Source organism: Struthio camelus, chromosome 1 (assembly GCF_040807025.1).
Source record: "Struthio camelus isolate bStrCam1 chromosome 1, bStrCam1.hap1, whole genome shotgun sequence".
Taxonomy (NCBI): domain Eukaryota; kingdom Metazoa; phylum Chordata; class Aves; order Struthioniformes; family Struthionidae; genus Struthio; species Struthio camelus.
The window spans coordinates 57581345-57605424 of NC_090942.1; the positions used below are offsets into that span (position 1 = coordinate 57581345).

The window sequence follows — 24080 nt, forward strand, 5'->3', positions numbered from 1 at the left end:
TTCCTGCTAGCAAAGATTGTCTTGAAAGCTCTGCACCTTGTTGCTCACCTGCAGCAGTCCTGTTTGTTCACGTCCTAAGATTTTCAAACAGTTCAGTCAACTCTGCACTACTTATACATATAATCACCTATTGCTATTTGAGTCCTGGACTTGTCACCATTACCCTCATAAACCACATTTAGTTTAGTTGACATGACTAAAGCCTACTGTGCTTGCACATTTGGTACATCTATTTCAATTAAAGGTGTGAAGCCATTTCTCTCACAGGAATAAGCTTTAACTGGAAAAGTACTATTGTAACGCTACAGTTGCACTGGCAGTAGGTGAATGTACAACTTTAACTAGCTGGTACCATTAAAGCAGTACCACTTATTGCAAGGAGATATGGCTTTAATCCTGAATAGCTATTTGCTATTTGATTCATGCAACCCTTCCCCATCCTTCTGCTAATTCATCTGCAAAAATATCCCCCACCATTCTGGCTGATGAGCACCTCTGTACTTCTGAGAGATTTTTCTTTGGGAATGTATTGCTATGATCCTCTAGTTTCATTTTCTAAAGAAGTACTGGCAAACTTGATGAGATTAAATTTTTTCTTCAAATCCCTCCAAACCTGACAACTTTCTCTTTTAAAAAATTTCCCACCCTATGACTTCTGATTACTGAATTATTAGCGTCTCACTAGCAGATTTATGCAACTAATCAGTTAGGTTCTCAACCTCCTGCATTTGTGGTGTGATTACATTGAGCCATTCTCATGACATCACAGATTATTATCTTGACAGCAACTATGAGATCACAAAAACTCAGAACTGACTGGATTAGCAGAGCAGGAAGCAGCAGATTACAGTGCAGAAAGGAGCTCCAGCTGCCCAGGAGTCCAGACATAAGCCACCTGCCTTACAATTTCTGTGCTGCTAGCTGCTTTGAAGACACAGAGCCAGAGCATGCCTGCTGTGTTTTGTAGAGTTCTAGGTTTTCAGCTTAGAGACCATGTTAGAGACCTCCTTAGAGACTTCTTAAGGATCTGCAAATGAGAACCAAGAAGATCCATCTTGCTGTCAGGGAGGCCTCTGTTCATCATAGAGCAATCTGTGCCTCCACGAGGAAATCTGGAAGGATCTGCAAGCCCAAAGAAGGTTGGGGACCACGGGAAAAGGTGAACAGAATATGCTCCTCATAACAGCACTTTCTCCATGCCTGTCCTAACGTTTATGCCTACTTAGAGATAAAGAGGGCCAGTTATTCAGAGCAAGAAAGCATGGATCCTGCAGCCTGACCTCTGCTCAGAATCCGTCCCTGGCAGGACTATTCTCTACATCACCCTGAGCCCTAAGGCTGATCTAACAGAACCTCTTTTTTCCCTTACTGCTGCCTCAGAAGCCAATACCATCTCGCTCAGCCCTGTCTTACGAGTCAATTAGTTAGTGTTCACCACCACCTATGTACTGTACCAAGTTATACTGGCAGTAAATCTGGCACCTGTGACTTTATAATGCATTGGGCTAATTCTTCTTTACAGTGTTCAAATCCAAAAAACAACCAAGTGAAGACACAGAGAAGCAACGTTGCTGATAGCCCAGCCTTTACAGTTCCCCTATTATCATCCTTTCCAAATACAAACAACTAGCAAAGTCCTAGGGCCTGTTGCAATGCTACTCTGCTTGTCTGAAAGATAAACACGACACACATACTCGTGTCAGATATCTGAGGTATAATGACGATAGTTAATTTTGTCATCACATTATTAGATTTGAACTACAGGAAGGCTAAGCAGGAGCCGCACGGCTATCAAGCTAAAATCAACATGTTTGGCATGGGCTGCTGATTTTCTTCTTTGCTATGTGCAAGTGGTAGAGGGGGGAAAGCAGCGAGAGAGGAGAGAGAGAGAGAGAGAGAGAGAGAGACTCTTCTTCAGTGATTTGAACCCAGTGCTACAGCATTCAACAAAACATTCCTTTCCAACATTTAAATTCTCCCTTTGATGAGCACCTAGCAACTAAGTGGGCTTTGCTAAGCTTCAAATGGAAGGTAGAGGAAAGTAATCTCAGTCTTTATTTCTTCCCCCTCCCTGTGCTACACCTCTTTAATCATGATAGATATAGCTAAACATGCTTGATTAAGCCAGCCAGACAATGTGCCCCTAATATGAACTGATCAGGGCTCTGGGGTTGCCAAAGTGAACCTGCTGTCTCTCTATCAGACAGAGCGATAAGGGGTCGGTGATGCAGCTCCATTAACTGCTTTCCACAGAATGAATTTTTTCCTGACTGCTCCTAAAGAGCAGACACTTGAGGAATGCCGCCCGATGGGAAGTTGCATCGAATGGTGTCTTTCGGCACAATTGTCAAGCAGCTCCTTCTCAAGCCCTCCAGATAAATACCTAAAGTATGAAAAATGTAGCCACTTCCGTCTACGCTATGGTTTGGTTTTCTTTTTAAATCTCCTCATACCTTATCTAGCTAACTGCCTCTCGACTTTTCTCATCTTTTTTTGGTAAGCTTCAATACTGGCTGGTATGTGTTTTATTGCAAGTGTGTGGTTATCAGAATAACAATCATGTTCCTGCTGTGTATGTGCACATGTATGCAAGGGATCTGCTTTTGTGTACAGGCAGAGCTTGCACTTTGTGGATTCGCAGAATTTAAGGCCACAACAGACCACTATATCAATAGTCATGATGTGTGAATTAAGCATGTTTGCTCCAGTCTAGGAGGTGTTTCAGAGGATAGATGGATATGGATCAGAACAAGTGCATGGATGCAAACCCCTGAATTTGCTCTTGTATCTATATATGTGCATGCACATCCGTTTTCATGCAGGTGTAGGGCTCTACAGTCTTTATCCTCTGATGTGATCTACTCTTACTACATGACTGTAATCATGAAGGATAAAGGGGGCATCAAACCATGTTTGGGGGGCTGTGAAATCCCGAGACTACTTATCCTAGAACTCATCTTTGGTGTAATTACAAGTACCTTCAAAGCTGCTCCGAACCACACCAGCTGTGAATAGCTCCAGGGAACCATTCTGCTAGCAGCAATAAGTTGCATGTAGCAGCATCCTTTTCAGGTTGTTAGTACACGAGGCTGGGATGAGGAGTGATGCTATATTTCAGCTGTACTTCCTATCCGAAAGGACTTCCGAAAGCCAATTCTGAGGCAAAGGAATCAGAAAATAATCTAGAATCCAGCATTATGAGATTAAAATCAACCAACCAACCACCAACTACATTAACCAGTTATTAACCACATTAACCACCAATTATAACATTAACCCAACAAACCCATCTACAGTTAGATGCAGCTATTCAGAGATGCTTTCCTTGTATTTGGATACCTAAATATGGACCAGATTCTAAAGAATACTCAAGATTCATTAGACCCAGCTTTGAAAGTTGTAAGAGATTTACAAAAAACATACAGCATCCAACACTGTTTGGCAAACAGGAGTAACTAGGAGCTGAGCTCTTCTGGTATTTGTGCAGGTCTGCATGTGAATACACACTAGACATACATGTGAATGGCAAATTCCCTTTGTCTGCGCATGATCATACATTTCACAATGTGAAATGGAAATATAGACACAATTCTGTAATTATTCATGCTAAAGTAGGAATGAATAAGTTCACCTTATGTCTCTGGTTCATTTCCACAACAGTCAAGAAGAACCTCCTCTCTTCATGTGTGACTGATGATGGATGCAATAGGAGGCTATCATATCCTTAATTTTGGGCAGAGTTAGGGAATTCGTTACATTATGGCATTAATCCAGTCTGATAAAAATAGTTTATACTCCTATGTTGGATTCTATGATACAGCAATACAGTTGAGTGGCATATGTGAACAAAATGGTATTAAAATCTGCCTGCATATACTGCTGGGTACATAATATTGCGTTTCAGATCAGCTGCTGCATATTTCTCTGATCATGCCAGCTGATAGAATTTTGAGTAAAAGAGGAAAAAGAATGAGATCAGTGAGGAAACTGCTGTTTTCCTTGCTTTTGCCTAAGATTCATCCTGGCAGCACAGACAATTGTGCAAAATCTGTCACTCCACTACTAAAATTACATATGCCAACAGATAAAATTTTGCACAAAAGTAGAAGTAACGTTAACCCAGTGAGAAAACGTAATCCTTCTCTGTCCTTTTAACCGTAGATCTATTTTTGTACAAAATGGCAGCTGCCTGCGCAAGTTGTGTTTTTTACTGAAAAGTTTTTGTCTCATCTCTTTTTCCTTACATTTTTTTCCCTTCCTCTTGTGCTTTTACAACAGGATTAAATATAAAAGTCTAGTTCAATATAGATTTCGCTATGATAATGTAAGCACAAGCATAGGAAATCTGATAATTAGGTTCCAAGAGCCATCTTATCTTGGTCATGTTATGCATACTTTGCCAATTTCAGCTTGCAGCCATGTTCTGAGAGTATATACAAATTATATACAAAGTTTCACATTTAAGTAACTACAGATAACCTGAAATGTTACCAGAAGTACGTACCATGTGACATAATGAGCATTGCTGTGGTACCTCCATTGCGTACTGGCACCAATTGCATACGTAACTCACATTCTGAGCCTCTGTGTTGTATTAACTATGTCTTTTCTTCTTAAGGTATCTTGTGGGCTCAACTTCTATTTAAACACAGCACCCCTTTTACAAGGCCCAAGTGCTAGAAAAGAGCCTTTCTATAAATTAAAGTCAGCCCATGTGTATCACACTTGGGAATGCTTCTGAAAGGATTTTAAAAGCAATCAATTATAATAACACATACATTTAAAGATGCAACTCCAACAGTCCATCCAATTTTTCTTCTGATTATAAAGTAAACATGAATGCCAGCTTGTTACTATTCCCAGGGATGGTCTCTGCACAGAATTTTTACCATTTTAAGCAGAAGCGTGGAACATATTTCATATTTGTCTATGCATTTTTAGCTCACTTGGATTATGATGCATTTGAAATTAAAGTGTAGCAGCAGTTCCTGAATGATTTAACGTGTAGACATTTTTTACTCTGAAGTGGGAGCGACTTGTTCTTGTTTATCTTAATCCAAAATTGAGCTATATCAAATTGGAATAGGTTCTCATCATCTGGAATAAAAATACCCAGGCAATACCATGATGTAGGAATATCGGTTACTGAATTACTGTGCAGACTGAGACTCAATCAAACACATAAAGTTCCTTTAGGTAGATCAGGCCTGACATCTTACAATTCACGTTCCTACGGCAGAGGCACCTTCACAGCAGTCAGGCTAACTGGAACCTCACTGCGTAACCCCTGCACAGCCTGCAAAAATAATCACAGCCTCACTCCTTCTACGAGCAAGTGATCGATTGCTGCTCTGCAGCAGCGAACCGCACAGCCTCTGACTAGTCAACAGAATGCATGTGGCAAAAAGGGAACGCTGCGCAAAGGGTGTGAATGAGTCATTCGACATTTCAGGTTGCCTGAAGTCATTCTGCTACATTTATTTCTAATCTTGATGGGCTATCCACATTTGCATATTAAGCAGGATGAGAAGAGAGAGATTTAAATTATTCGCTACGATACACACATGGAGGACAGCAGACTGCATGTGTGTGAGAACGTGGGCTTACATGCCTGTCCGCGGGAACAAGGCAGCAGGTGACTTTTCCACACTTGTATGTGAGCAGGCATTCTGCCTGCAAGCCTGAACACGTCTGAGCAAAAGTATGTTCGAACATGTGTTTCTCTAGGGATGTGATTATAAATGAAAGATGTTCATTTGCGTTGTGCCTGAATGGCGGAACAGAGGTCCTGTGAGCATGCTTCAAGTGATGTGTGTTGTGTTTTCCTTGGCAAACACAATTCTGAGCAACTGCAAACGACTTGGTCTGTGTACTCTCGGAGAGTAGACAAGTGTGCTGTGCGCATGGGGCTGACAAGGAGCACCCCAGAGCATGAGTGCAAGTCAGCTGAAGCTGCAATTTAGGTGTTAGTCAAACATCAGCAGTAATGAATCACCTATTTAAAGACTTCCATGGAAAAAATGCACGTCAACCTCTTCAGGTAGGATCTGGCCTAACATTATGCTCCTCCACTCCTGGTTATACTCCCAAGGAAGTTAAAGCAGAGAGTCTGACTGCTGGTAGCTCACACTGAAGTCCCTGTGATCCGTGCATACTTAGCAGCTCCGAGCATTAAGCCATCTTAAAATACGTGCTCCTCGATGAGGCTTAGGAGCCTCAGGTTGTACTTGGAGTTGAAATTTTGGACAAAGACACTCACTTAGCCCTCATTTAAGAAAAAGACCTATCTATCAGTACGGAGATGAAGATCTGGTTGAAATATCATGCAGGAAATATTTTCAGAGGTTGAAGGAGGTGAACATAAAAGATACTAAATGAGACTACTCAAGGTTATATCGCAAGGAGTAAATGCTTTAAATGGAAGATGGAAAATTTGTTGTGAATATGGACTCAGTGGGCCACATACGAACTAAATCTCAAAGAGATGAAACATCAGTTGAGTGGGGCAAGCAGAGCTCTGGGATCTTGCCTCAAGCTAAAAGCAGTCATATTTAGTTTTGCACGGAGCCAACAGTGTATTTGCGCCCAGAGCAAGAGACTTGCAGCATGCTGCATAGGTAGAGGGCACTGTCAAGATCTATGCTATTATTTTTATTTGTTGGTAATATCCAGGTTATTGCACCCTTTAAATTATTAAGACTTACTGCTTAAAGCACTGCAGATCCATCCCCTCCCCTTCCCCGATTCTGCAACTTAATTAACTCAATTAACCTTGGTGAATTAATAGAGGCTGGACACTGTCTCCTTCAGATTTAGTCACTTTTGCTCAGTGCTGCAGGTGCATACAGAACAATGAAGGGCACTACTTAAATCTCCAAACAGAATTGCTTTAATGGAAATGACAGTGTACCTTTATGGTATTTGTATTCATATTAAGTTTCATACCCTTCATTCTCAGAAAACCTAAACGCTGGGCCTAGTCTACGTAGCTTCTGTCCTATTAAATAAAGCTTATAAGAAGTGAGTACAATTCTGCTTGAAAAAAATCGGAAAAAATGAATTATTCTGTTTCTTTGGGTTGCAATTGGAGGCATATTATCGCAATTCCAACTTACCCAACTAGGCTTATATTGGCGTTGTACAGAAGATAAAATGGAATGAGATGGAAATCCAATGTCTAGTCCACTCCAAGGCACACAGACTGAGGTACATAAAGATCTAATAGCCATCGGTACTAGTGTTGAACTGAGGGGAGACTCCACATAAAAGAACTCCTTATAGCCCACATGGGTCTTGTGTAGAAGCGAGGGGTAACACACAGGAGGCAGCTCTGGATGTGCTGAGGATACCATAGCACAGGGAATGAGGGCAGAGAGGCACAACATGATCTACAGCAGACAACTGCAATCCAGTTCACAGATCCCCTGAGAACTGACTTCAGTCCCACAAGTTTGCTTAATTATGAGAGAACAATCGTTTCACCTAGACTTTGCTTTCAGGCTCAGAAATGGGTATGTAGACATTTAAAGAAACCACCTTTTGTGTTCAACAGTATCCTATGGTTTTTGAGGAGAGGACAACAAGCTATTTCTTCTATAACGCAACAAAGTATCATGCACACTTCTTTCTACAATTATGCTCCTGAATACACAGTGCGGACAGCAGTTCTGTCATCTAAGAATCATCTCATGAAAAGAGTTGAAAACAAAAAAAAAATGGACATGATATAATATTGACAGTCTATTGCATTCTTTACTGCATTTCTATGTTACATCTCTTTTCCTTACCCTTTGCCTGTCTTTCCTATTTAGACTGCAAGCTCCTTGGAGTGACGGGCAGTCGCAAATGTTATTCTTCCATATGGCGCAACTTAACAAAGCCCAGTGGGTTGGGACCGTTTGTAGAATCATACAATAATTAAGACTGAAAGGAATCTGTGGAGATCATCAAGTTCAAGCCCCTGCTCATGGCAGGGCTAACTTTGAAATTATACTAGATGAGGATGTAACCCCATCTTTCTACAGTGACTGCTCTAATGGAGCACCAGTCTCATTCAGGCAATAACATAAATTATATGCCTTTGTAGATCAAAGGCATACTGAAAATCATTTAGGTACAAGACCTGCATTAAAAGATTTGAGATTTCCTTTCACTACGCACCTTACAAGATTGTAAAAAACATTCATAATGTGCTATTGACTTCAGTGCAAGAGTTTAATTATACAATTGCATATTATCAAAACACATACTAAAACGAGGCTAGCATTACAATCATCATTTTCTGACTTTTTTTGTGCTTAATACTCCATTAAAAATCATTATTTGTAGATAGAATTCAGACCAGAAAAAAAGGAAAAAGAAGAAAGGAGAAGAAAATTCCAGAATGGAAAAATAATTATGCAGTCTAGAGACTGTAGAAAAAAATTGCTTGGCTATACACTGCAGGATGGTCTCTCATGTACCTTGTACGGTCTGCAAGAAGGTGCTCCTCTGCTAGATACCTTAGAAAGTCTGCATAAGAAAGTTTCGAGAGCTGCGTGCTGTAGGAACTGTGCAGCTCTTGCCCTTCAAGATGCATCGTGAGTGTGGTAAGGCTCTGCAGTGGGAAACCAGCCAATGGCAAGAGTTACTTGTCTCAAGACTTAAATAAGCTCCATGCACTGCTACAAGGTTTAACCCCTCAAAATACAGATTAGTGGTACGTCTGAGACAAACAAGGTGAATTTTATCCAGCGTGAATACATCTAAAAACACATTCAATACCACACTGCTGCTTCCACATGAAAAAAAAAAAAAAAGCTCACTGCGCTTCCATTTTCTATTACTGTTTCTATTACCGTTGCTTCTACTCGTATCTATTTTGCCTGCTTTAAGATTAAAAAACTGTAATGTTCACTTTCACTACTATTGCATATCTTGCTATATTTGATTACAGTAGGTTGCTTCTTTCGTCTGGAAGATGAGCCCTGTTTTTCAGTCCGCAGCTTTTCAAAAATTAAGTTATATTAAAAGTGATCATCTTTGTAAAAGAAACTAAACCGCAAACATCCCCAAAGCATTCACTCAATTTGGAAATGTTGTTTCTTGGTTGCTAAGTCTGGACAGCAACCTGGACAAGCTGGACTAGCTCATCTCTGCAGCTAGTCAAGGAAAGAAGTAGCTGCTCAGTCCTTCCAAAGCTCAAGGCAATTAAATGTCTGAGATTGCATAGCAGAAGTTGATGCATTCAAAGCCACTCCCTTATAAAATGTCATGCCAGGTTTGTTTAGACTGAGCAGGAGAACAACATTGCAAAAGAACATTTTGCTCAAAAGCTAAAAAGCATTTCAAACTAAAAAGTAAAATTAAACGTACTGAATTCAAGAGATTCCCAATGCATTTTACAAACCATGAATTAAATTCAGACTCACTTTGCATTTTTGTTATCCTGATTGGCTTCATCAGAGGGGGATGCAGCAGTGCTAGGCAGGGTGGAGGGGCCACACACGGCTGTAGTTTCTCCCTGGTGCATTTCAAAGGACTACAGCTGCTCCTTTGGCTTCTCTTGTTAAAACTACCCAGTGGTTTAATTAAGAAGCCCTATTATGAGCTTTTCTCTTGCCACAGCCTCCTTGAGACTAGCACTTCTCTGGACACTTTCTGGTGAGGGGTAGTTGAGTTAGTAAGCATGAATACTAAAGCATGATGATCGTGTCCTTTGATCCTAGCTTTGCGCTGGAGGGCACCTCCAGTTTGGCCGCCACTTTCCCTGACTCTATCTATTCCTTCTCCTAACAATGAAATCCATCCTCCAGTGTTTTTCAGCAGTGCACAGCAGGCTAGAAGCAGAAGCAACAACTGCCCAATTAAAATTGAAATGTCAGATGTGCAGAAGGCAAACTGAAATCTGCCCGGGCTATCAGGGCAAACACCTTTAGTCTTATGCAATTAGCTGAAGGATAATTGATGACCACAGGCAGTCAAAGCCACAGTTTTGAGTATCAAGTGCAAGAAATGTGCTAGGGCATATCATTCAGTACTGATTCTCTCTGAGTCACTAAACCCATCTCTTGAAGTGCTGAGGTTTTCCTTAGAACTCTCCCCAAAATTACCAGATAAAATCACAAGGTGCTTAAAAGACTCCAAGTGGTGTTTACCAGTGCGCTACCACTCCCAGGGTCTCTGTAAGTTATGGTATATATAAAACACTAAGAGGCCTTCAGCTGGCTGTGGTGAGGAAAGGAATCCTTCAGCCCAGCGTGGCCCCCCTGATGATTTATTACAGTGACACAGTAATAATGCAGGTAAAGCGGACAGCAGGTGTGGGGAGCTCTGAGGTGCTACCAAAGAGGCAGAAAGCAAACCAGGAGAGGAACTCTTCTTCTGGAGTACCAGTGGCCTCCCAAAGAACCACCCCAAACTACTACCCCAGTACAACAACACAGAGAGCTCCCTGTTCAGACAAGTCCTTCATCTTCATCCCTCTGTGCTTCCCTCTCTTCATTCACCTCTCTCTTTAGATTGAGAGCTTGTTGAGGCTAGGGTTTTCTTCTGTTATGACTTTGCCTTCACTGCAAAAACTGATGTGTTTTTCTAACACAACAGCTATTGCATAGTAAATTGCCAAAGAAAACATTATCTTGATGTAGTGACCTGAGGTACCTTCCAGGTAGGGTATATTGTATTTACCCTAGCAAGCCTCAGTGACATGAAGTCACCAGCGCTTTCTCTTCGCTGAACTTCCACATTAAGGTAAGTACCTAGAGGAAACCACTTTAATATTAAAAGCATGCCTACTTTTCGCAATGAAGACATAACCTATGTCAGCGCAGAGCATCCAGCGTCAACAGTGTCCAAAAGACAGCCGAAGCCTTGCTGTAAAAGAACTAATTAATAATAGAGCTTTGGGTGCTTAAGGCACGGACCCTCAGACGCTATGGATAGTTTTGCACAGAAAATTTGGACAAAAGTTCTTCTGAACCCATTCTGCAGTTGCTATTATAACAAATGATTAACCTCTTCAGACAACACCTGTACTTGCTTCAGTCTCGTTTCCCACAGCAACCTCAATAGCCAAGAGGAGCAAATCAGAATAACGTTGAAAAATAGTTTTAAAAAAATCAGAATAAAATTTATTAGCAAATATTATAGGAGGTACTTGTCATGTCTGTGCAGTTACAGCTGAGTGGAGTTTTGCGTTTAAAGTAAGGATTCAGTGTCTTTGTTATGTATGAGAGGCACAGCACACATGAAGAATTACAGTACTAAGAGCACATATTGAATTTTCTAAGAATTTACAGGTAAATCTATTAACTAATTTATGAGATAAAATTACTTCTAAATATGGGCCCTTTAAGAAACTTATTGCTTTGTGTTTGATCTTCTGTTTGTTTCTATGATCTCAAACATGGAATAATCCAAATCTTCAGACTCCCTAAAGATCAGTAAAAACTGATCAACATTTGAAGATCTTTCCGAGATTAATAGCCCTTTTTCCCTCTACCATACTTCTTACTGAAAATTTCCTCTTCAAAAAAACCCTGGTGTTCAATTTTTTCCTTCAGAGAATGCTACAAAGTGACCTTTCAAGATACTCGATCTGCCCACAGCTAGAATGACCCTTTCAAAATATTCATCATTTCACAGCAGGATTTTCTCCTGACAGGAGAAACTCCATAGTCCTTCAGCAGGGACACTAGGCTTCACTTCTGCTGGGAATAGAGAGAAGTAGTTGCTGGCTCTGAATGATGAAATTTTAACTATGTGTGGTGGTATCAGTCCCACTGAGAATTACCTTGCTGTGATGTCACGGAAAAGAAAAAATATTTTCTTAAACATTATTCAAAACTAATCTGAGATCACAAACATTCAGAGGCTTTGATTATTGCATGGGCTCATTACACAAAAAGGAAAAGACAACACTAAACCATTTAGGCATATGGGAGACAGCAATATATGCTCTCTCAGATCAGTAGGTGAAAAAAGTAACCGCTGTACATGGCTGCTGCAGAAGGTAACGACATGACAATACCTATACAATCTTCAGCAATGTAATATTGCCTGTCTATTCATCTCCTTCTACTAAGAAACTCAAAGTACTAATTACTTTAATGAATTAGGATTCAACTCCTGTTCAAGATAGGAAAGTAGTTTGAGACTACATTTATTTATCCTCTACAATAAAGTAAATTAGGAGAATTTCTTTCGGGTTTCACAGATTTAATCTCACAGATCTGTTACACTATTAGGATTATTCAAAAAGAAAAAGCCAAACATGTAATGGTTAAAGGATGCCACTATTTTTATATATATTAACTTAAATACAGTCTGACGCTTTCACACTGTAAACTTCTCACCCTGTTAGAGTTAGGATTGTTCCACCCCTATATAGAGCTCTGAACACTTGGCTGATGGAGGGTTAGGTCACCTTTCTCAGAATCATTATGTTTTGACCCCTGTTTGGGTAGCGTACTGGATGTAACAGATGGATAGTCTCATCTGGTACAGCAAATCCTATGTACAAACAGTCAGACAGAATGCCTCCAGTATGTTAGCTTTAGACACTATACTCTTCTACACGGAAAAAAAGGTTACCAGAGCACATTCATGCATAGAGACAATTTTAAAAGTTTGTCCACATCCTGAGATAATCCCTGTTTAGATTACAGGGGTTATGGCAAATTTCTCCTGTGCCAAAACTCAGCTGTAGTTTGGAGGTGCTATGACCTGGAAACGTATTTAATTTGATGTTGTTCTTTATGTAGCCAATTTTTTTAAAATAAAGGAAGTCTAAAGCTATAGGGGTTAAAGTCTGTACTCTAAGCATCGCTGGGGAATTTGTCATGCTGAGATAATAAAAAATTGGGGAACTGGCAAGGAAAATCTGGAGAACACAAGGCATATAGTGCCTCAGGAAAAAAAATGGCATGTAATTAGTACTGTACACTGCTCTGAAAAGATAAAGCAGTATGTAAAAAAGGTTACAGAGTAGGGGAGAGGGAGAAAGGATGGATTTTGCAGCTCCAAGAGAGGGAAGAAAGGATTTCATCATGTATTGGTGCATGCTGTTCATTTAGGCATTCTAGTCATTTTCTTTCATCTCATAATACTTCACAGTGCTGACCTGTGATCTCAGTGCCATGATAATGTGGCCATTCTTAGCAAGCATATTTCTCAAAGGTTAGTCTCCCCTGCTTAGATGTTATTTAAATGGTGTGTTAGCATGATTCTTTAATCAGCAGAATGATTAAGAAAATTTAAGGCTACAGGAAGAACTCAGACCCTTCCAAGATCACTTTCCTTCATTCTCATCTTCTTGAAATTCTCATCTTCACCCTCCGGAAATAGTACTTACAGTGACTGTGCTTCAGAGACAAGGTTCTGAGCTATAGCCAAAAGAAAAAGAGATACCCTTCTTTTCACCCAGATTACCCATCTGGATATGCCCGATACCCCTGGGACACTAGTGGCCAAACATCAGAAGCATTTAAGTAAAGCATCAATCCACTACAGGGCTCGTATGGTTATATCATGAGAATAGCTTGTAACTTAAAGCATGAAGGCTATAGTACATACACTTGTTAGCCTAGCTCATACCGCTACAAGTTTTATTCCTGTTCGTGCAAGTCCCTTTCCCCCCTCCCTTTTAAAAAGTACTTGTTTTAAATCCTATTTAAAATGAAAGTGCCACTATAAAATGCAGAAACAAGGCAGTTTTGTCTAGTGATTAAGGAACAAGATCAAGAATCCAGGGAGCAGTTTCCAGCCCCAGACCAGATAATGATTTGTTGTGCACCCCTGGGCAAGCCACTTCAGGGCTTGTGTAGGGCACGTCCACATAGTACGGTGTCACTGCGTATGGAGATATTTAAATGGCTGGGGTACCGAAAGCCATAAAGCTCAGTTCTCAGAAGGCTAGTTCGTTTTTACAGACCGTCTAGCTAGTCAAGTTAGTATGGCTATAGTGCTTCTGCCATCTTAGGTAACTCAGCGATACCACATCCATGCACATAGGCCTGACCTTAGTTATAAAGTGAGAGAATTCATACCGACCCATCTCAAGGACAAATGGGCAAAATGGCCATCGACAGACAAAAATGTACACAGACAATAAGATGAAAGGCCTACACAGGAAAAGCAAATTTACCACCATATAACCCCTGATGGGACTGTGTATTTCCTTTGCTGTTGCCCAAATTTACTAAGAATGGCGGAAAACTAAGCTGAACAAACCAAGAAGTCTCCTGCAAGGGAGCTGCAAAGTAAAGATTTCTGAAAGATATGGGATTTATGGATGCCATTTGCGCTGACTGGAATATGGCTTGCAGCCAGCCCTGAGCTTTAAATCAAGTGTGTGACAATCATTATATTCAATATAACATTCTGAGGAACTGAAAGCAGACAGAATGGCTAAGCTCCTTTTAAACCAAAACCAGACTCTGGAGAAAAGTGAGAAAGGTAAAGGAAGACAGGGCCTTATTATACTGTAAAAACTAAAGAAACAAAAATCACCCCCAAACACATAGGCATATTAAGGGTTGCTAGAAATATTTAGTTAGTGGTAAAACTATCGGCATTTTCTCAGCCTTTGTGGTTAGGCCCTTTTGACTGCCTATATCAGAGACTGAATGAATATCATTTTCATTACGTGAGGCAATAAAAGTAAACCAAAGGAGACTGCCTACAGCAGTAGTCCCAGACCCGTGGCTTAACAGCAACCTCTTGCCTGCCAAACTTTCAGATATTGCTTGTGGCCACAGAGAGCTGCTGTCAAGCTGCAAATTGATGGGGAGGGCAAAGTATAACACTGTATGCATGGTATAACTTCCTCACTGCTGTTGCCCTTGAATCAGCAAAAATGGAGGGCACCAGCATATGGCTGCAAGAGTGAAAGGTAAGAAGCGTGAAAAACAGAAAATGCTGTGAAACTAGGTAGAGGAAGAGAAAGTTTGAAGGGAGAAGCGATATCTTTAATTTAGAGTAATGGCTACAACTGAAAAAAAAACAGATAAGCTTCCAGAAACACTATACCTTCTGCAAACTAATGTAAAAAGGTATAAGAGATCATGTCAGACATCTAATTTGAGCAGCAGAGACCCAATACTCCGGGAGTTGTACAAAATTTTGTCTTGTGAAGGGCCAATTTTCGTTTTGCCCAGGAAGCTCCCTCAGTTTGAACAATTTTAAGAGATGTGTGTGGAGGGGAGTGGTAGAGAGGAAAATACAAAAAAAAAACAAAACAAAATACAGACAACACAACTAATCTGATTTCAGATGGGTACATTTCACTCAGCCTATCCCTCCAACTCCAGGTTATTTTGCTTCCCAGATAAAAATCGGAAGGACGCACAGGGCTATTTTGTATCTAAATCACTTATCTATGGTATTATCCAGTCTGGATGCAAGAAAGTTAGAAACAGAAGTAAATGCCAATATATATGAAAGTAGGAGGAATTGCTTCAGTGGGACACCAACAGCTTTTTCTCTCTGAGCCCCTGCTAAAGGAACACGTTTTCTCTATAGTTTCTTCCCCACTCATTTAACCATCACATCATAACTAGAGTTTATTCAGAGCCCAGGGAACAGAGGCTAAAGTGTGGGCCTCTTCCTCCTTCCACCTGCAAGTGGATGAATTGCACTGCCACTTAAATTGACGAGGGTCTTCCATTCCAAATAGTGGGCCACTATTTAGGGTTTCTCACCCCACAATCCAGCTCTTCCTTCCATGCCCATTTACTAGAAACCCAGCCATGACAAAACCTTTCTTCTCCAGCCAAATATAAACATGACAGTTTCTCCTGCTTTTGCTGAAGAGAGTTTGGATTACTATTTTGTCTTCTAAGAAAATGTTTACTAATAAAAGTTACTAAATCATGTCTTGGAGACTGACGTCCTTATGCTCCCAGGTTAACTGCAAGATGGGTTAAGCAGAGTGAGCTTTCTCTACGCACACAAACACACATGAAACAAACACAGACCTTGTCATAAGGCTGTGCATCACTCTGTCCGAAGGAGACGCTTCACAGTAATACCGCATATTACTCTTACAATGCATCAGAGAACTTGACTACAAGTACATTACGAAGCAATTGAGGAGATGTTACATTCAGGCCTTGCCCCTCAAGACCCCAGCACTTTTCACAGGAGACACAAAAAAGAGGGTCAATGATGCCAGATCGACAGTTGCCGGAAGCATTTTTCTTTCTAGGCATCCTGCCCCAGTCAGTATGATCCCACAGGGCGTCTTAGAGACACAATAGCCTGATCTCTGTCAGGGTAACCTTAAAGTTTCTGAGGAATCTGGATATCTCTTTGCTTTGAGCTTCTGACTAACAAAAATCCCCAGTTATTATTTTCTTTGCTGTTCCCACAAATACCCTCCTTCTGAGCACATTCCCGATCCCCCATTGACAAGGAGAAAGGCTTGATGCAGCAGCAGCAGCCGAAATGAAAACACACTAAATCTTGAGCCTTGCAGCTAAAACCTTACTTGTTTAACTCTACAGAAAATGTCATGCTAATTTAAACCAACACTTCTATCCTTAAAACTTCATAGTGAAAGAAGCACACAGCTGAGCAGTTCTGTACCTTTGACGGCAGGTGGTTGCAGTCTGCTGTTTCAAGATCGTGTTGAGACAAAGTGGTGGCGAATGGCATCAGTTTCATAACAAGATAATCAACTCAGCTCCCATCTTCTGCGCAAATGCTTAGCAAGGGTAGAAGTTTGTGGAGCCATGTGGGACACACAAACCTTCACCGCTGCATCCTCGCCTCTCCTTCATGAAGTGCAGCCAATCAAGCAGTCAGGATGCAAACCGCAAACCACGCAGGAACTCACAAACACGGTAGTTTACAGAGCTGGGTGTGGGACTCAGCTTAGTGTGGTTTTACTTTTTTACTGCCAAGGTTATACTCCTGCACCAGAGCTGCTTCTGTGAATCTACAGCAAATCTCTACTCTAGCTGCATTTCATGCTCTGGCACTCTCCAAAACTTGCTCAATGGTTGGAGATCTAATGCATCTCTCTGGACAGCACTGGCCTCTGTCAGCAACAGGTAGCGATCCCTAGGAGCAAGCAGTCTAGGGTGTGCTAAAATACGCCCTTCTCTCTAATACGGGGTAGCTACATGGCACCACGGCGATCATAAACTACCAGCATTTAAACTTATGGAGCACCTTTCTCACCATATGTGCCTTTTGATGTGACAAGAGTCCATGGGCGCATGCAGAAAACGTCTGCACGTGTGACGATGTGCTTGCACCTCTGCAAGAAAACACGAGCAAAAACAAGGGCCATTTTGAGCAGTGCAAGCACAGGCCAAGAGGAAGATGATATAAGAGAGTCCCAGGATTTTAGTAGACTGTGATTAGCACGAATTGGGAGAGCGTCTTTAAGCTGTGAAAAAAAGGGGTATGAAAATCTGATTCTCATAAGCCATAGAGTACACAGAAAAGGCACATTCGCTTGCTTACTGGTTCATCAGTTTGGTTACAAGAAGGGCCGCACTGCAGGAGGCTGGCAGCCTGGATAAAGGCACTGCGGTCTAGAAGAAGCAGCGATGGTTTAGCTGGCCAACGTTTGTGCTATGGCTCTTTCCCATGGCAAAATATTTATGAATCACATACATGCTACAAAAATAGGAATAAAGCCGTAATCACGGCTTTCTCCTAAGGTGAATAAAGGCTGAAAAGGCATTGTCCGATTAATGCCTTGCCCTGTCCCCCTCCTGCTTGGTAACCAGCGCTTCCTCCTCCTGCCATCACAAGGCACAAAATGGCAGCGCTCCCTCACCCCCAACAGCAGGGCTCCTCAGGCTGGCACAAAACCTGATTGGCTGATAAGAGAACGAGGTGGGCTTTGGAAGGTGATTGACAGCCCTTCAGGGCAGAGGAAAGCTTGGAAGCCAGGGTTGGGGGTGGGGCTTGGGCAGTGATTGACAGGTCCTTGGAATGCCAGGGCCCACATGGAGGGGAGGGAGGGAAGGCTGGTAGCAAGCAATCTGATTGGATTAGGAGAGAAAGGGGGTGGGTGTTTGCAGGTGATTGACAGTTGTTTGAATCCGGTTGGGAAAAACGTTCCCCAACAGTCGTGGCTTCCCGAGGCAAGAGGGGAGGAAAGAAAGAGGGGGGCGGGGGGGATAAGGAGAGGGCTGGTCCTGGCCGTGTGAGCCCACCCGTCCTCCCCTCACCTGCAGCGCACGTGCACATCAACCCCATTGCGAATTAACCCCATGCATCAATTACACGGTGGCGAGAGCATCCCCTGCCCCACGCTCGTCCTCTGCCTCCCACAGCACGGCCTCCCGAAAGGCGATTTCCCTCCGACTTTTTCTTCCCTGCCCTCAGAGCTCTGGCTCTCGGCCGACCCCTCTGGAAAGCCAAGCCGGAGGCTGCTGGGAGCTGGCAGGGCCCCTGTAGCACAAGGGGTTTCGATGTTTGGAAAACTACTGTTTGGTTGCTAACTGTGGGCAGGGGAGCCACCTTCGGAAAGGCGGCCCTTACCTTGACCCATGAGCTGTCTGGTGCTGTGCATGCGATGGTTAGCACCAGGCATTTCAGGGAAAAATAAAAAGGACTTGACGTAAGGTGAAGTTTCTCCCTGCAGCCGTTCCTCAGAGGCCGCTTGAAGTCGTAGCCTGAAAACAATGGCTAAAATATGCCTGCTCTGGTTGACGGTAAGTCAGGAAAGGCCCATTTGCTGAAGCTGAACTAGATTCATGAATAATTAAGCTCTTGAGTCAGTGAGATGCAAGCTCCCTGATTTCTTGCAGCCGCTTGTCTTGACTTTGTACTGGCTTCAGGATCCAGCAGGGATTCCCTATTCTAGGATATGGATCAGAGCTTGGCCAAATGGGCCATAGCTTTTCCAGCCTGCTGTTCAAAAGAAGAAGAAAAAAAAAACCCTCTTCTAACTCCTAATTATTGTTGACTTTGATGAACGAGCAGACAGATTTCCCAGTTTGAATCTGTAGCACTCAAACAAGCACAGATGTTACAACAAATGGGCAAAATTTTATTGATAGTATTGAAATACCAATACTATTGAAAGCAGTGTCTTATTAATAATGTGTTTGGTACAAAACAGTACAGAGAAGGATTGAGCTGTTTTGCAAATGTCTGTTAACCTTTTGGCATTTTTAAATGATTTAAGCCCTTCCAATATGAAATGTTCTGATTTTTCAGGGTAAAACAGCTCTTTATCTCAAAATTTACTTTGATTTGAATAAAAAACTAGAAACACCTCAACCTCTTAAACAAAAATTTTTATTTTGGGGCGAAACAGAACTTTTCATTTGGCCGAAGGTAATAAAATCTCAACTATTCAGCCAAAAAATCAAAGTATTTTTTGTTTGGCATTAGAAACTTCAATCTTGCTTGCAAATTGAAAATCAATGATATATGCAGCATTGTAGCACTAATCACAGAGAGCTGGCTCAAGGATCGAGACGGAGAATACAATAATCAAATGTTGATTTCTTGTCTGCCAGCGCTAAGATCTAAATAGTGTTCATTTGTATGACATGATTATGTGACATTAACTGACAAACAAAAGACAGGAAATTGATTCATGGCTCTATCCAGGCTTCAATCCTTAATAGTGAATTCCCAGGTATTATAGCTCAATTTGAATGTTATTTAAATGTAAGAATCTGCCCCATTTTATATTTCAATATTTCTAATGAGTGATTTGAGTTATGATTCAACTATAGTAACATGCTTTTTTCCCTAGAACGTCCTACCCTTTTAATGTCTTAGAGTACGGGATAAATAAATAGGTCTAAGGATGAGGAGTATGTGATTTAGCATGTAGCAGTCTTATGTGGTATTGCCCCTAAAATACCTGTATAGTAATGTCATGTCACAGCAATACACTGTTTTCATACCTCTGAAATATATCTGAGCGCCTGAAGTGAGGGGAAGTGTATGCTGACACTGTTCATGCTGTTCTTGTTCTGTGCATGTGGTTTCGAGCTGTCACTCTCGCACTTTTCACCATCTATTAAAAACAAAGGAACAGTAGAAAGCATGGCAAGCCCTGCTTACACCCCTCATCAAAATCCTAGACCTACAGAAATCAAAGCGAACGGGGAGCCAGTTAAAGAAAATACAGGTGCTAAGGTTTCCATTCAAGCAAGTTATGATTGCAGGAGGATTATCTAACTGACTTGTAAAAAAAAAAAAAAAAAACCAACAAATCAATGTATGCTACCATATAACCAACGTGACAGTGTAACTCCGCCAGAGAGAGAGAAACATACAAAGGCAAAACAGAAATCTCATGATTGAAGTTTTTAATAGCTTCACTGAAACACATGATAAAATCAGTTTCTCTCAGCAGGAGACCAAGATATAAAAACGGACTCCATTTGACGTGCAAACAACAAAGAGACTCAGGGAGTTGTAAAACATACAGCACCCTCCTCATAAAGATCCCAATTTTTCTCAGTTCTAAGTGTTTGCAACTGTCTCTCCCTGTGAAATCTTAATTAAACCAATATATTTTCCATCTAAGACATTTGAAGATGTGTGTAGTTTGATAAAAAGGTTAATTAGCTCCATTCTTTAAAAAATTAAAAAGGTACCATTTTCATGTTTTGCTTGAAATTCATGCCTATCCTTGCATTAAAAATATCCCTTAGTCTGGACTGTCATAGTTATCAGACAAGAGAAGCAGAGTGAGCTAGTGAGCAGGGGTGGCCGGGGGAGGGGGCTGAGATGGAAAGCAAACATTTATTATGAATTTCAATATTTTTACTTTTTGTGCCTATAAAGTACGTTACAGATTGTCTCCCTTGTTGAGCCTGGGTATTTGTCAGGGCTTGAAAACAATTTGATCTATGATCAAGGCGGACCCTTCTCTGGTGACTCAGTTGGGAATTGCACAGAAATCTACCCAGCCTGATGCTAACTAACAAAAGGAAGGGAGGGGAACAGGAACATCTCATAAAGCTGTGAAATGACAATTCACAAGCATCATTTAAATCATTTGGAGGCTGCATTCCCTTTTAATGCTATTACTGCATTGGCTAAAACGCACCTCCCATTGAGTATACCAGCTGTGAAAGCTGACAGATCAAGCTGATCAGTCTAGAAACACTGTTGCTACAGTTTAGCAGAGCAATTCACAAACAAATGGAACCCCTTGTTTTAATTCCTTCGTCTCTCTGCTCCTATTTAGAGCTCATCAGAAATTCCTGAGGCAGAAGGGTTGCAATAGGTTGACATGAGACATTTCCTTCCCTTCTCCCTAGTTGCATAGATTGTCCTTTTGGTGTAACGTAACTTTCACTAGATCTGACATTTGCATTTGGATCTTGTTATAGGTGTGTTCAAAATGCTAGCTACAGAAGCACCACAAAAGTCAACTGAAGCCATGGTTTAATACTAGACTGTGTTGCACTAGGTTTAAGCAAACTTAATGGAAAATAAAAGACTCCATTTCTTCTTTCACCTCCTTGAGCTTTCTGTGTTCTTGGTAGACGTTTAATACTAAAAAAATCTGAATATGGTGTTTTCAATCTATAAATGACAAAGCACTTCATTATGATGGTATGCATTATTGAGTAAAAGCAAGCCACTTGGCTTTCAGTTTGGTGTCAAGCTGTAGTCTCTCCAAAAGGAGATGCTAGGTATATCCTGTGTATTTTCTCCGTGGGTTTGCCATTGTTGCTGTATTTTCGGTTAAGGTCAGTTGAATGGGATCAAAATGTTCCTGCAGAAAGCATTCTTTTCCATCTTCCTGTTCTCTAATTTTGCCACCATAGAATCGTAATTTTGCTTGACCTACGTAGATGAGAAATGGAGAATAAAATTATATCGGTCTGTGCTTCTTCCTCCAAAATTTTAAGTGAATGGTATCATCTTTGTGCTGTTATTTTTGCCTAACTGTGGTGATTTCCTGAGTTGGAGATTAGAATAAGCACCACGAGAAATGACTGGCATCACTTATTGACTTAATAAACAAGAGAACAACTTGTTACCCACGGCACTCAGGAGGCACATGAAGAACTTTGTGAAAAAAGTCAGGGAAGCAACCGCTAATGATCTTTGGGGCCCCTCAAGTTCACTAATGTAAGATTTCCGTGAACTTGCATACAATGCGCTTTCCCTTTCCGAGATTATGGGCATGATACAACACAGGATGAAGGACCATGGAAAGAACTGGAGGCATGTGTGCCAGTCCCTCACAGTGTTGGATTATCTCATCACTAAGGGATGAAAGAAAGTCAGACATCATTGTCAAGATGGCTTCGTCAACATTCAGACATAGAAAAATGTTCATTACATAGATAACACTGGAAGAGATCAAGGTAAAGGTGGGTAATTAACATGGCTGCTCCCTGCCATGATACTCCAGACAACTTAAGTTCCTAAGCGGCCTCCTCGGTTAGGAAGCAAGTGCTGAAATGGTTTCAGCCAGCAGGTTTGCTAGTTTTCCATTTCTGACAGATCTCACTGCTAGAAACAAGCTGGTTTTGAAACAAATGTGATTGAACCACTAAATAGTACTGAAGAAACCATAACACATATAAGAACACTAGGAGGGTGCACAGGATCAGACAAAAGGCCCATCTGGCCCAATGTCCTTTCTCTAATAGTGCCAGTAAGATCCGTTTACAGAAAGTGTACAGGAAGAGAAGAAATATAAGGTGAACTTTTTCTTGGCATTCCTTCCCAACTTTTGGCTATGCAACAATCTAGGGATTTGTTGAGCCAAAGATTATATTTGAAAAATTTTATTTAAGAGCCGCTTATCCTGTGTAAATTTGTCTGTGTCTGTTTTTGCCCTTCACTATACTCAGGGACAATACCTTCCACAGTTTACTTAATGCACAATCTGCAAAAAAAGTTGCTTCTTTTTGTTTAAAACCTACTGCCTGATAATGTCAATAACATAATTAAGTTTGTTACTCTTAGAGAGGCTCGGTCACGATAACTTAATAGACTTCAGGTCAGTAGTTCAATGAAGTTTATGTTTAAAAACTCGGTGTTTACCACTGGAACACCTTTTCCATTGAAATATAAATAGCTTTATTTCAGAAATAATGAAGTCACTTAGGAGACTTTGTAGTGTAGGAAACCTCTAATGGCATATAAGAACTGTTATCTTTATTATCAATATCATCTCTAGACATTGCTTTTAGCCTTGAACCTGCTAGAAATTCTTGAAAATTACTAACATATCTTTAGTGAAAAGAAATGCAAATGCCAATCAGTTCATAGTAGAAAAGTATCCATACTACAAAGGCAATTATCCACTTCATATTGATTGTTCCACCTGCTGGCAATCCTTACTGAGAAACTGAATGGAAGAGAGACTAGGAAGAGTGAATTTCCTGTTACTCAGCCCTACAGCATGTCTTCCCTCACATTACTGACACACTGATCATGCCTTATCCTTGCCCACACGGTAACCGATATCTACTAGATAGATAGAGAACTTTGATATGTTAGGTCTTGTCCATCCCTGCATGTTACGTGAGATCCCAGAGAACTTTGATATGTTAGGTCTTGTCCATCCTGGCATGTTATGTGAGATCCCAAATTTTACAAAACTACATTTTCTAAGCAAAGGAAAGAATGAAGCACAAGTAGAGGACCAGAGTTTTTTCATTGAAAAGGAAAGGAAGGTAGCTATTACCTTCATTTTATATATGATACATTTTTTAAAAAAATGAAATACCCTGGAAAATTTAACAGAAAGCCAAAGACAGAGAAACAATCTTCTTTTCCCTCCCCCTTCTTCACTGAAGTATAGCACTCTCAATTAGAATGAGGGTTATTTACATAGGACACAGAATTGCTTATCAAGTCAATTTGCATTCTGGGGAACAAATAGATGGATTATAGTATTATATATAAAACTTATTCCTGCTGTAGTGATCCATGAAATTGCAGTTAATTTTGCTGAAATGGACCATTATATTTTTAAGTAGAAGTGAAGGAAAATGAGAAAGAGGAGGTAAACTACTAGGAACTGAACTTCAAATACAAGATTAAATTATTAGTAAGAGCTCAGTACTGCTGGGAACAGCATGAGCTGCTAGATGAAGCCACTGACCTGTTGGCTTTCAGACACGATCATGCATCCACCTTGCTGT

General features: G+C 40.9%; 1 protein-coding gene across 5 annotated transcripts in view; it reads right to left on the minus strand.

Annotated features, from left to right (window-relative positions):
- Positions 1–18154, minus strand: part of GRAP2 (GRB2 related adaptor protein 2) — a 41871-nt gene extending 23717 nt beyond the window's left edge. For 2 of the 5 annotated variants that reach the window (XM_068941515.1, XM_009665245.2), the window contains exon 1: positions 8463–8601. In XM_068941515.1, the coding sequence (XP_068797616.1) occupies positions 8463–8578 (116 nt within the window). In that variant the 5' untranslated portion in view covers positions 8579–8601. Of the gene's footprint in view, positions 1–2978; positions 3082–8462; positions 8602–16566 lie in introns of those variants that run through there. The other 3 variants (XM_009665244.2, XM_068941549.1, XM_068941538.1) reach the window with 3 other exon arrangements.
- Between the last annotated feature and the right edge of the window lie 5926 nt (positions 18155–24080).